Source organism: Diabrotica virgifera, chromosome 5, assembly GCF_917563875.1.
Source record: "Diabrotica virgifera virgifera chromosome 5, PGI_DIABVI_V3a".
NCBI classification, from domain to species: domain Eukaryota; kingdom Metazoa; phylum Arthropoda; class Insecta; order Coleoptera; family Chrysomelidae; genus Diabrotica; species Diabrotica virgifera.
Window position 1 is genome coordinate 80,544,749 of NC_065447.1, and position 13,578 is coordinate 80,558,326.

Here is a 13,578-nt window from a genome sequence, read left to right on the forward strand (position 1 = left end):
GTGTTTGTAGACGTGTTAATCTAAAAATATGCCTAAAGAAAAGGAGTATACCCGAAAATACCGACTTGCTTGGGAATCGGATGCTGAACTTAAAGAGAGGTAATCTGTTTAATAGAACTTTAATGGTGTGGGTCGTTAATAATTAATTATTCTATGTATGATGGATTGGTCCTGTATCAGAAGATGACACAAAATCATTTTGTAAGATATGTAAATGGCAGATTTACAATATATTGTATAAAATCTACTAAAATTCTACGCTGGTAAAATGACACTTGACAGCCAAAAAAGAAGAAAAAATGACAGATGACAGCCCAAAAAGAAGAAGAAATGACAGATGTCCGCTCAGAAAAAAGAAAAAGAAATGGCAGATGAATTTTGGGGGATTTTTTTTTAAAAAATGTCATTTTTGGGGGAATTTGTAGTTCAGGTTGGGGGAATTGTATAAATCGGTCTGGCAATCCTGAATTGTATAAATCGGTCTGGCAACCCTGATTCATTCCATTTTCTCATTTTCCATTTTCCTTTTCCATAATTTGCAATTTGCATTATTATTTTATTATTTCATTCCACTCGTCCATTCATTCGTCGATCGATTGTCGATTGAGTTCGTCATTCAGCCATGGCATAAAGGGAGTGTATTTGTATGTACTTTAACTATGGAATTTAAAGCTGAAGTTATGGAGGAGTTTGTTTTTGTTGAATGTAACCAAATAGATATAGAGAGCCTGCCTCAGCCATCCACATCAATATCAATAAAACAAGAACACAAAAATGAACCAGAAGAATGGAACTCAGGTAAGATAAGTAATAAAAAGATAAAAACAATGTTACCTATATAATAATTGGTATGTATTAGCAATGGAAGTAAAACCTGAAATTAAAAAAGAATTTGATCAAATTGACCAAGGATATATAGAGCCTCTGCTATTAACATCCATAGGACTTGGAGACTTAAAGAAAGAACTAAATGAAGATAAATCAGGTAAGGCAATTTATAAAAATTAGTGTTAAACTTCTTCTTAAAGTACTCTCTTCTCAATGTAGGTTTGGCTACTACAATTGCAAACTCTTCTCTGTCTTCAGCTGTTCAAAATTTAGCCACCTCCATTGTTAGATGTTTCTTATCCGCGATAGTCTTTTCCTTCCTAGTCTCTCTTTCCCCTCAATCTTTCCTTTCACTCTTAGTTGAGGATATATATATATATATATATATATATATATATATATATATATATATATAGAAGACAAGAAGTCTTTGCTGACAGTAAATAGAAAGAAATTTAGGATATTGGGTTATGCAGCAAATGAAAAGTGTACTCTTTCAAGTTTCTTTAATCCAAGCTTTCGGTTATGATTATAACCATCATCAGGGTGCTACAATGATATTTTTTCTATGTAAAAGAATATGAAAACATGTATAAATAAATAGTACTTACAAACTTATTGAGGATATTTCAAATGTGATGTCATTGAGAAGAAATGAGATGCAACTTGATCAATGGTCATGCCGATGCCTCGAATCCAACAAAATTTAATTTAATAAGCGGTTTGTATTATATCACCATTGCAGGAACGACCAATGAGCAAAGGTTAAGTTGTTATGAAGTATCACCCGGTGACGGGTTTGGCATGACATTTGAAATATCAACAAGACTTTTTAAAAAAGAAGAGTAAAAGAACATTAAGGGTCAATGGTAAATATAAAATAATATTAAAATTTATAAATAATAGTAAGACACTATCATAAAACGATTATAAAATTAAATTAGGCTAAGAATTTTAAAAAATTGACATACACAACATATAGAATTAAAATTTGTTAAAATTGCGGTTAAATTGAGTAACAACAATATTGATTAAAATTGAATTTAAAATTATTAGTACAAATTATAATGTTGATGACAGTTCAGAGTCTCTAGAATGGGAGTTAGGAGATGACTCACGATTATCTAAATAGAGTAAGTAGGAAAACATTTCATTGAGGTGGCCTATATCAGTACGATGGTTCCCGATGGTACGATATATATATATATAATCAAATTCCCTTCTACCTATTGGTGTCGGGATTACAATAATAACTTCGATATTGTGTACAAATTTGTGCCACTGACTTCTATTTTGTGCCAATACTTTTGCTTCTTTCCAGGATTTGCCTCTCTTTTGTAGAACTTTTCCAATAGCGTCCCATGTTTCTCTTGGTCTTCCTCTCTTCATCTTGATATTAACCTTCGCTTCCCAAATCATTTTTACCGGTCTTCTATCGTCTAGTCTTTGTAAATGTCCCCACCAGCTGATTTGTCTTTTTTCTATTAATTCTAAGATTGATTCCACCTCCAGATCCTCCCTTATCTGCTCATTTCTTACCCTGTCAAGTCTTGTGACTCCTCTCACTCTTCTTAGGTACAGTGGAACCCCGATAAGTCGGCCCCCGATAACCCGGAAGTCCGGCTAACCCGGACCGATTTTCATCAGATAAACATTTTGATTTTCAATATTTTGTATTTTTCAATTTAATTGTGGCTTATTTCCAATCAAAATAGTTAATTATCAGACAAACCTTTCAACAATAAAAATGTATGTAATATAATATTTGAGAGAAAATGTGTACTTATGTGTGTAATTTGAACTATACGGTATTAAAAATGACTCATAGCACATGCCGCAGAAACAACAGCCACCTGTCTGTAGTATCTATTCCTTTTTATTTCAAACTGTCAGCATTGTTTAGGAAAGACTATTTAAAAAATTCTTTTATAAACAATGGTCTTTAGTATTGTGTGTCTTGTATTGTTCGCTTCCATTTGCTTATGTTTGGGTTTGGTGTTTTTTTTAGTAATTTTAATGAGTAGGTACTGTGCATATTTATAAATATATTTCTTGTTATTTCAATTCTAACGGAGTTTATCTGTAAGTATACCGTATTTTATTAATTTTTACCATATTCTCCGGCTATCTCGGATTTTCGATAACCCGGATCGGTCGCGGTCCCGATTAATCCGAGTTATCGAGGTTCCACTGTACTTCATTTCCGTCGCTTGTATTCTGCTCTTCTGCCTCTCTGTTAATGTCCACGATTCACAACCGAAGGTGAGTATGGGTCTATATATTGCCTAAAAATCGCCTTTCATTTTTGTACTTTGCGCTATTTCCTTTTTTCCTATAAAAGTTGTGTTCATTGAATAATATGAATTTATTGCTTTCTCTCAGGGTTGAAAAAACATGTTTTTTTTATTTTATACAAAACAAACGTTTTTTTTTGTTTTAAACGGTTTTTTTTGTTTTAAACATGTTTTATTTTTCGTTTTTAAATTACATGTTTTAAACAAATAAAACGTAGAAAAAAACATTGTTTAAATCATATTTCTTACAATGAGAAGGATCTGTTTGAGGAATTAGGCAGCACAGATACATATAATAACTTATGGCTGTTCAGCCCATATTATGAACTTACTTGCACACGATATAGAAGTGCCAGGAATAAAGAACAGTGTCAAAAAATTGCAAATATTTCAGAAATGTACATTTTGCTTGCGCAAAATTCCGAGAAGCTGGTGATTCTACTCTTGTATTGCATTAGGATGTTCGTTGGAATACTTTATCGGAATGCTTAGAAAGTTAGTTGAAAAACTGGCCAATATTATTTCACATTTGCTCTAAACAATAGAATAAGTATTAAAAAAATTGTAAAAAAATCCTTTGTAAAAGGTATAAATTTTTTTTTTATTAAAAACCCTTAAAAGGGCTACATTAGATGGCAACCAGGATAATGCCCTGAGGTAATGTATTGAAATTTCCCAACACGTGGGATCCAAATTAAGTTGTTTACATTTCAATGACTTAATGGCAACTGAATGCGAAATGTAAACAACTCAATTTGGATCCCACGTGTTGGGAAATTTCAATACATTACCTCAAGGCATTATCCTTTTTGCCATGTGACCATCACAGGGCTTTTTATTGAAGTATGCACTTTTAAGGCCTATATTACATGTAAAGGGTTTTTACCCGGATGTTTTTCTTTTTATTTTGTGGGTCAGCTAGCATCTAACACTGATGATGATTTTTTATAAAAATCGAAAACGTTTTGTTGTGATACAGCACTTTTAAGGGATTTTAATAAAAAAAAAAGAATGTGTGTGTACTTTGTACGCACGTAAGAAGTTATACTTCTATTATATAATTTCAACGAAATAAATATACTTAACAGTTACAATACAAAAAATTAAACAATGCCAAATATTAAAAAAAAAAAAGAAAAAAGTATATGAATCGTCCGAGATTTGAACCCGCAATGTCGCGATCTCTGGATCTCTGGTCCAATGATCTACCAACCAGACCATCAAGGCTCATGCTACTGACGTTTGAGATATACATAATTACACATCACGGTGACAAGTAAAATATAAAAATAGATATTTTATTATTTTACGCTCAAGAAAGACAAATCCAAAGACACAAAATTATAATAAATAATACATTTACTAAAAAACACTAATATATTATTTTAATGGCTTATTTGCGCTGATACATAATTTGAAAGATTAGCAACTAAACGTCATACAGTCTGTGTGCGCATGCGCGCAGATTTATGAAAAATGTTACTCTCAATCGCGCCTAAAGAAGTATAACTTCAAAAATTTATACCTTTTACAAAGGATTTTTTTCCAATTTTGTGATTGATGGTATACAGCCAACTACAGGAAACACATTTTCTTTTCCTTGTGGATTTTTTAGAATAAGTATTGATAAAGATGTAACAAAGCTTGTAAATGATACAAAGTTAAAGGCAAATGCCAAAGACTAGGTATTTATAAAAATTAAAGTATATTGCAGTGCAGGGACAAAGTCCAAACAAATACTTGCACTAAAGGAGAGGCTACAGAGATATGGCTAGAACTTCTGGAAGCATTCGAGACTGAACACGCAAATGGCGAATTTTTGGTAAATGATACGAATAAAGTCAAGGAGCTTATGAAAATGGCTTTGATCCTGGCTCATTTCTTGACAAATTTGCTTGCTCATCGCTTTAGTGGAAGTAAATTTAGTAAAGAGCAAATAAAAACTGGTACGGAATATGTAGAAACTTCACTTCACATCCAGAAGCATTGCCAATTATTATTAATTACCAGGCAAAGTGTGTACTTTAAAGAGCTTAATTCTATAAGTGATCACGTGGCTGATAAAATTGATGACTTATATTACAAGATTACTATGAGACTAAAACAATTTGAGAAAATTATTAACTCTTGTATGCAAAATGTTTTGAGTTTTCCAATTTTTGTTGTGTTCCCATTATTAATAAATAAAAATATATTTGTTACAAAGTCTGTATAATAATATGTATAAGACTTTTTCATATTTATGTATTATTCACAAAAAAAATGAAAAAAAACGCTTGTTTAATTTAAGTGTTTTAAACATGTTTAAAACAGTTGTTTAAAACAAAATGTTTAAAACAAAACAACCCTGCTTTCTCTATACGTTTATTGATTTCTAAACCTTGTCGACCTGAATCTTCAATTTTTACACCCAGGTATTCGAAGCATTCAACTTGTTGTATATGTATACCATTGATCTGTATACTCACGTTTTCTTTAGTTTCTGCTACTACCATCACTTTTGTTTTTGTTAGGTTTAGTTTCATGCCACTTTCTTCTAATATTTCACTCCACGTTTGTAAGTTTTCTTGTAGGTCCTTTTCTTTAGCTGCCATTATAACAATGTCATCTGCAAAAGCACATTCTGATATTTCGATCGGTTGTAAGTTTTAATAATAGGTGTTTTGTTCTCTGACTACATTTTTTAAATATTTCGTCCATAAACAACGTAAACAATGTTGGACTTAGTCCTCCTCCCTGTCTTAGACCATCTTTTGTTATAAAATTTTCTGATTTGAGGTTTCTAGTTATAACACAATTCGTCGTATTTTTATATAGACATTCAATATTTTTCCTTAGTTTGGTTTCTATTCCTCTTTGTTCCAGGAGCGACCATACTTTTTGCTGAGGAACAAGATCAAACGCTTTTTGTAAGTCGATAAACGCAAAATATACTTTTCCTCTTCTGGGTTTCGTTTTCTCAATGATCTATTTAATAGTGAAGATGTGATCTTGCACACTTCTTCCTTTTCTAAAGCCACTTTAAGTTTCTGCTAATGTTGTATCGATTATCTTTGTCAGCTTTTCTTGTAATATTTGTTCGTAAAGTTTCATCGCCGAGCATAAGAGCATTATGCTTCTATAGTTTTTGCATTCTTTTTTATCTCCAGATTTAAATATGGGTAGTATCAACGAGATCTTCCATTCTTCTGGTATTCTTTCAGCTTTCCATATCTTGTTTATTAATTGTTATAATATGTGTTGTCCTTGTACTCCCATATATTTGAGCATCTCAGTTGTTATTTTATCATGCCCTGGTGACTTTCCATTTTTCATTTTTGCCAATCCTTGTGTAAATTCTTCCCATGTTATTGCAGTGTCTTGCGTTTCTTCTATGGTTTCTCCGGTATTTGTCACGTTAATGGTATAATGTGGTGTTTCGTTTTCAGTTGATAATAGTTCTTGAAAATACCTTTTCCATCTTTCCATTATTTCTTCTTCCTGTGTCAAAATGTTTCCTGTTTCGTCTCTAATTGTTAATTGAACTGTATTTTTTCCCTTTCTTAACGTTTTCATGGTCTTATAAAACAGCTTTTGGTTACTTTTACTATCTGATCCTAGTTTTTCCCCGAATTGTTTCCAACTTTCTTCTTTTGCATCTTTTATCATATTTTTTACTATTTTTCGTTGTTCTTTATATTTTTCATACGTTTCAGTTGTTTTGTTTGATAGGTATATTTTCCATCTTCTTTTCTTTTCCTTTATTTCTGATTTAATTTGTTCATTCCACCATGATGTCTGTTTCCTGTTGCTAGTTGTTCTACTTACGCTGCAGGCCTCCTTGGTTGCCTCAATAATAATTTCTTTTATACTATTCCATAACTGATCCACATCTGCATCTCTCATTATTAATAGCCTTTTTTCAATTTTTCGATTTATTATTTCTTCATATTTAGTTCTCACATTTTCTTCTGTCAACTTGTAAGATCTTATTGATTCAAATTCTACTTTTCTTTCTTTATTTATTTTCTGCTCCTCGTTCTTCATAATTTGGTGTTTAATTTTTGTTACCACCAGATAGTGATCACTATTGATTTCTGCACCTTTTCGTACTTTGGTGTCGGTAATGTTTGCCCTATAGTCTTTTTCCACTATTACATAATCGATTATTGATTTTTCTCCTCTGCTTATAACTTCTCGTGTGTATTTGTGGATATTTTTATGTTCGAAGAGTGTGTTTGTTATTATTAGATTATGTAGTTGACAGTATTCAAGCAATCTCTTGCCGTTATTGTTCCTCGTATCTTCCCCATGTGTACCTGTTACTGTGTTATATTTGTGATCTTGTTTACCAACTCTGCTGTTGAAGTCTCCAGCAATTAATATTCTTCCTTTGCATTCTTCTGTAATTCTTGTTAGTTCATCCCAAAATTTATCTTTTATTGCTGAATTCTCGTCATCGCTTGGTCCGTATACGGCTAATATTATCCAGTTTTCTCCATTTATGCCTGTTAGTTCTACTTTTAATAGTCTTTCGTTAATTGCCTCCCACGTGTTTACACTATTTATTAGCTTTTCATATATTATGCATCCTATTCCAGCTGCAGCTCTTTGTTTACTCTCCACTCCGCTATATATCATCAAATGAACTTTATTAAGTTTAATTTCGCCTTTGCCTTTTTTCTTTGTTTCCGATACTGTTAGTATATCTAGTTGTGCTTGTTCAAATTCCTCTATTAAATCATGTTCTTTTCCGTAAATACTTCGAAATATTCCATGTTTCAATTTTCCATGTGCTCGCTCTTCCTTTTATCATATTTTGTTTTCCTTTTCTTATGCTGGTCGTCTCCGTGTTTCCGTCCTGTATATGTTCCACTAGTTTTTTGAATTATCATTAAGAGTCTTCGTACTTTCAATTGTATTTTTCTTTTTATTCCATATAAATTTTTTGCCATTTATAATTAATTTCTGGTACCCAATTACATACTACCTTTTTGTTTTGGTTTCTTTTATCTTTTGCTATTTCTTGTAGGCTTTTCTGGATTTTGTTCTCTTGTTCTGTTAAATCATGGCATATAAATATTTTTTGGCCTTTGACGTGTCTTAGTTTGTGTTTATTTTTCATTACGTCTGCTTTTTCTCGATTGTTCAGTTTTAGTACCCAAATTGTTTCGTTTATTTTTGTCAATTTTTTCGCTTTAATAACAACTTGTAGCTTGTTTTCGACAAATTTTTCTATTTCTTCTTGCGCTTCTTCTTCATTGTCCCGTATTTTAAATCCACTTATAATTATGTTATTTTTATTTATTTATTTATTTATTTACTCACGGGCAAGCCCTATTCAGATATAAATTTTACAGTGTTCTAAATTATATAACATAATTATACAATTATATAACATTTTTCTTCTTGTATTTTTCGAAGTTTTCGACTTTTTCTTTCTTTAATTCTATATTTTCTTCTCTGAAAATTTTCAGTGTTTCTTTGTATTCTTGAAAATCATTTTTAATTTCTTTTAAATCTTTGCGCATTTCCGACGTCAAATTTGTTATTAAATTTTTGATTTCGTCCCAGTCGCTCATCCTTATGTGGTTTGTATCACTCTGTACAAATATATCTGTGTATAACAATGTATTGTTGTTGTAAATAATCGAACGCTGACAGAACGCAAAGCTACCCAACCCAATTCAACCTTGCGGAAGTCAAAGAAGCTTATCCCTGTCAGCTTTTTCTGTTGTTTGTTTATCTTTCTGTAATTGTATCTGTAATTGTCTCAGTGAATGTAGTGTGGATGATTAAACTCGTACCGGCCCAATGTATGAACTTTGATACGGAGCGATCACACACACATGTACACACGATCACGGTTCAACCTAGACCTAGTTGAGGATATTGCTACTTATTATTTCTCAGTATGTGGCCTAGGTATGATGTTTTTCTAACTTTCATCTCATTCTTTGCCTATTCTATGCAGTCCATGAAATTTTGAGGATTCTCTGGTAGATCCACATTTTAAAGTCCTCCAATTTATTGATGGTTGATGTTTTAACAGTCCACATCTCAACTGCATAGAGAAGAGTTGACCAAATGTAGAATTTTAATAAATGTAGCGGAATTAAGTTTTATTCAAGAATCACATAGCAGTCTCCTGATTTTTTTCAAAAGCAGTCTTGATTTTTTCAAAAGGTTTTCTGGACTGTTCTATCCTCGATTTTATATCTAGATCAGTACCTGGGATGTTGGATCTACGGATCCAACATCCCAGGTACTTAAAAATCTGTTGACATATTCGAAAATGTGCCTGTTTATTGTGCAAGGTTGAGCTATAGCTGTGGCCATTGAATAGTTTACACCCTTTAATATCCAGTGGAAATTTTTTGAATAATTACCTCATTTAAACACACCTTTTATGTCAAAGTGGCAGGCCCAGAATAGGTTGATTAAAATTAAAAATAATGAAATGTTTTATACAAAATATAACAAAATGGAATAGAATATTTTTTTAGAATAAGAAATACATTACAATAGAAACAATTTTTTTTGAATATAAGTAATTTAGTTAAAATTATTGAGTTTGGGAATTGCTCTTGGTTTTACCTGTCATTCAAATGTCTATAGGCATTTTGGACTCGTTTAATAGCTTTTTATTGTATTTTTCAATACACATGAAATTCTGGACTAGCAATTTGACATTTAGTAAATCCATATGACATGCGATTTTACACTATTACCGTTGACTGATAAATATACTGGAAGATACGAAACTAAATGAGCATTTATGTATGACACCAGTGGTTTTAGAAATAGATGGCGTTAGCAGCTTTCTAGGTACGAGATTGAATTTACCTGAGACAACGATGAGACGTATTCAGGTAGCTTTGGTTATCGGAATTTGGGGTCGGTCGGGTCGATCGGATTATAATAAAAATTATTTATTTCTTTTGATGCATTCAAATTTGAGTTCTCATTCAACGATAACAATGGCAATCTTTAAAATAATTATTGGAGTGTAGATGCGTATGTATAACCGAAATAAAATGAAGCCTAAAAACATACGACTCTTTTATTTGCTGCGAATTGCATGACAGGGTCCCATCTGCACCCTGATATTTTCAGTAATGTCGGATTCAACCGTTTCGTTCGTATATTGACATCACCAAATGAATGAATTAGGTTCACGAGATTTTGTAACAGCAATACCTTTGTATCACTTTCTAAACTCGTTTTTAAATTAGCAAGAATAATAAATTGTAGTTGTAATTTGTCTTTTAATTTGAATTCTTGAAACAAACCATTGAATATTCTAAAGTTTATTTAATAATTTTATATAATATATATAATAATATAATTTATTTAACGAGAAAAATACTCACTGGGTGATTTTAGATATTGTACATTTCTTATTTGCCTCATAATCTCGATAAAAAATTAGGTAGTTATTTTCGTTAATTACAGTCTCTTCTGATGATTGTATATTTTGTTTGGAGATATTACAACCGTATTTACTTAAATGAAATTGACTTAGTAACCCGCTCTGCCACTTTAAACTCTTCGAGAGAAAAATGGTAAGGACTTAAATTGTTGCAATCGCGATTTCCTACAGTGTTTTCCAAGTTTTTTCGTGCGGTCGATATTTTCCGAGTTAGGGGGAAAATAATGACTAAGTATAATTATTGAATTATTTATTATTAACTTTACTTCTTAAAGGTGCCGTGTATTTCTGCGTATAGGCGTCCACCGTGCATTGTATTGTCAGGTGAGATATTAGATAGTCACGATTACATTGTTCTGAGTAATTTCATTAATATCATTTTGGCGAATATTACCCAGCCATGACATCTTTTTCTAGACCTCTCTTACCCTCTATGTTTCCTTCGAGTTCCAGTTGCCGACAAGTATATCGTTCTCCTCGCAATATGTCCCTAAGTATGTCCATGATATTTTAAGCATTCGGTGCAGGCACCTCATTTCAAAGACTTCAAGTTTGTTAGTGGAGCTGGCCTTTATTATCCATGCTTTCATTCCATACAAGAGAACAAGCCAAACGTAACACTTTAGCGTATTGTATCTCAGGTTGAAACCCAAATTTCAGTGAACAGTCATAAGAGTTTGGAAGTCGACATCCCATTGTTTATGAGAGATAGTTTTCATCAAGTTGAGCCCGTTTGAGCTGACAGTCGGAGTGAGTGTATATTGTCTTACCAAGATAGACGATTAGCCAGTTTTATTCCCAAGAAGTTAATCAATCCTGAATAATTTATTGTAAACTCTTTAGGAACTACTTATTAACTTTTGCTCCCAGGACGAATTTCGAATAAACCATACGTTCTTCAGACACAAAGATCAACAAAAATATACATTCAAAAATACAACAGCACACAGATCCGATATTGATTATATATTGACAACAGAAACATCCATCATTCTCAAGTACTAGACATAAGATGTTTAAGTGCAGTTAATATCGGAAGTGATCACAACCTAGTACTTGGAAAAATCAGAATACATCTACAAAAGGCCCTACAGGCAAAAAGACCCTATTGAATGTGAGACAAGAATAAGCCCCGGCGCATATTGAACCTAAGCGAGTCACAACCTGCGCCGGTGGGACGGGTGACCTGTGCAGTTATTTTTCTAGCGTGCCGCATATTCAACACAAGCTAACCCGACCGTCGGCTGTCGCCGTAACGAATAGAGACGGGCAAAATAAGTTCAAACGTGTAATGGTTACTATTGATACCGGTTCTCAGTGGTAGGTACTGAGTACAAATACTGATTACAAAATACTGATGTATCTGATCCTTGTACTGAATTGAGTAGGCAACTAAAAATCGGTAGTTCCGTACATGTAACTAGTAACGTTTTAAAAATATCTTACACGTCCCTAGTAGTCGTAGCGGTATGACTTTCGAAAACATCAAATTTGATCATAAGCGGCTGCATAAAAAGATATCTTACACTGAGTATTCTATTTCGACATACCTTTATAATAACAAGCATAAGTTAAACACTGCACTGATTGTGATTGCAAAAACGGTTCGCATGTTTTAAATAAGATTTTTGCTGATTATGTTTTTGCTAAAATATTAAATAACACAAAAAATACAATTCACAACCATCATTTAATTTTTAACGATAAACAAAAGTCTAATAAATATATGATGACAAGTTTAAAATTGATCGACTTTGTCGATAACAGTGTCATTAATAGATATTTTTTACCATTAATCATTTTCCAATGATTGTGTGAATTTAGAAATACATACTAAACAATTTTTTGATCTGTATAAAGGAGATTATAATTATGACACATTATGGTACTCCTTATTTTTCAAATAATATGCTCTTGTAAACGCATAACTTTGATTTATTGGCTAAAGCCACACTAGATACTTCATAAGAAATTAAAAATAATTAACATGTAAAAAATTCACTGTTTTAATCAGATATATTATATTCCCTACTATTGCAATAAAATATTAAAACGAATAAACCAAAACTTGTAGAGTAGTGCTGATTGATACAACAGAGCAATAAAATGTTATTCATTCAAGATAGTGTAAAATATATCGCCGCTTATTAATTTCAGATAGTTCCATCTCTCAAACAAAAACTCGTAAAAATATACATCTGGCGGTGAGTCACCCGTCCCAAGGCCCAGGAAACTGTACGTTGACGACAGGCCAAAAGTACTGAAGACATATACAGATGAAGACATAAGAAAGTTTGAGGAAGATTAGAGATAATATCAAAATGGCAGCAACGGACGCGCTTGGAGAACGTAAGATAAGTAAACATATACGAAAGAAAAGGAGAACATCCCATGGATCTCTGAAGAAATAAAAATAAAATGCCAAGAAAAAAAGAAAATCTAGCTAGAATACAAATTCAAAAGAACGAGACAAACATATGAAGAATATAAAAGAGTTTGAGTTACGGGCCACGTAAAATAACCGCGTGTTCTTGGCTAGTTCCTTGAGTAGGGAGAATTTTACACTTCCCTCTAAGGCTAGTTCCAACAAATTTAAGCTAGGCGCGCCACTATACTGGCATGTTTTAAAGACAACAAAATAATGCATAGGCTTTCGTATCTTTCCGCATTTATCAATCAACGGTATTACGTTATAAAGATGAAGGTGTAAACTGTACAGTGACCGATCTGATGCTGTTGATATTTACGCCATTCACCTTGACTCCATCCTGGGAGTCCTCTAGTGTCTCTTTAAATAGAAACTCAGACTAAAGATTAAATAGCAGGGATGACAACACATCCTTGTCCAACTAACTCCCCTCTTTATTTCGACTTCTGTGGACTAGGAACCTTTCATCCTTTCTGGTATTTCAGTTCCAGTACAAGTTTTTAGTAGTTTGATGTCAGTGGCGTAGCTGAAGATTGGGGGCCCCCCGCGACAATTTTTGTGGGCCCGCATTATTATAAACTTAACGAAAACTAATAACAGTATAATTACTAAAATAT

General features: G+C 32.4%; 1 protein-coding gene across 1 annotated transcript in view; it reads left to right on the forward strand.

Annotated features, from left to right (window-relative positions):
* Window positions 1-348: 348 nt before the first annotated feature.
* Window positions 349-13,578, forward strand: part of LOC126884249 (zinc finger protein 227-like) — a 30,923-nt gene continuing 17,693 nt past the window's right edge. Inside the window, exons 1-2 of the mRNA XM_050650182.1 lie at window positions 349-798; window positions 860-985. Of these exons, the coding sequence (XP_050506139.1) occupies window positions 660-798; window positions 860-985 (265 nt within the window). The 5' untranslated portion in view covers window positions 349-659. The remainder of the gene's footprint in view (window positions 799-859; window positions 986-13,578) is intronic.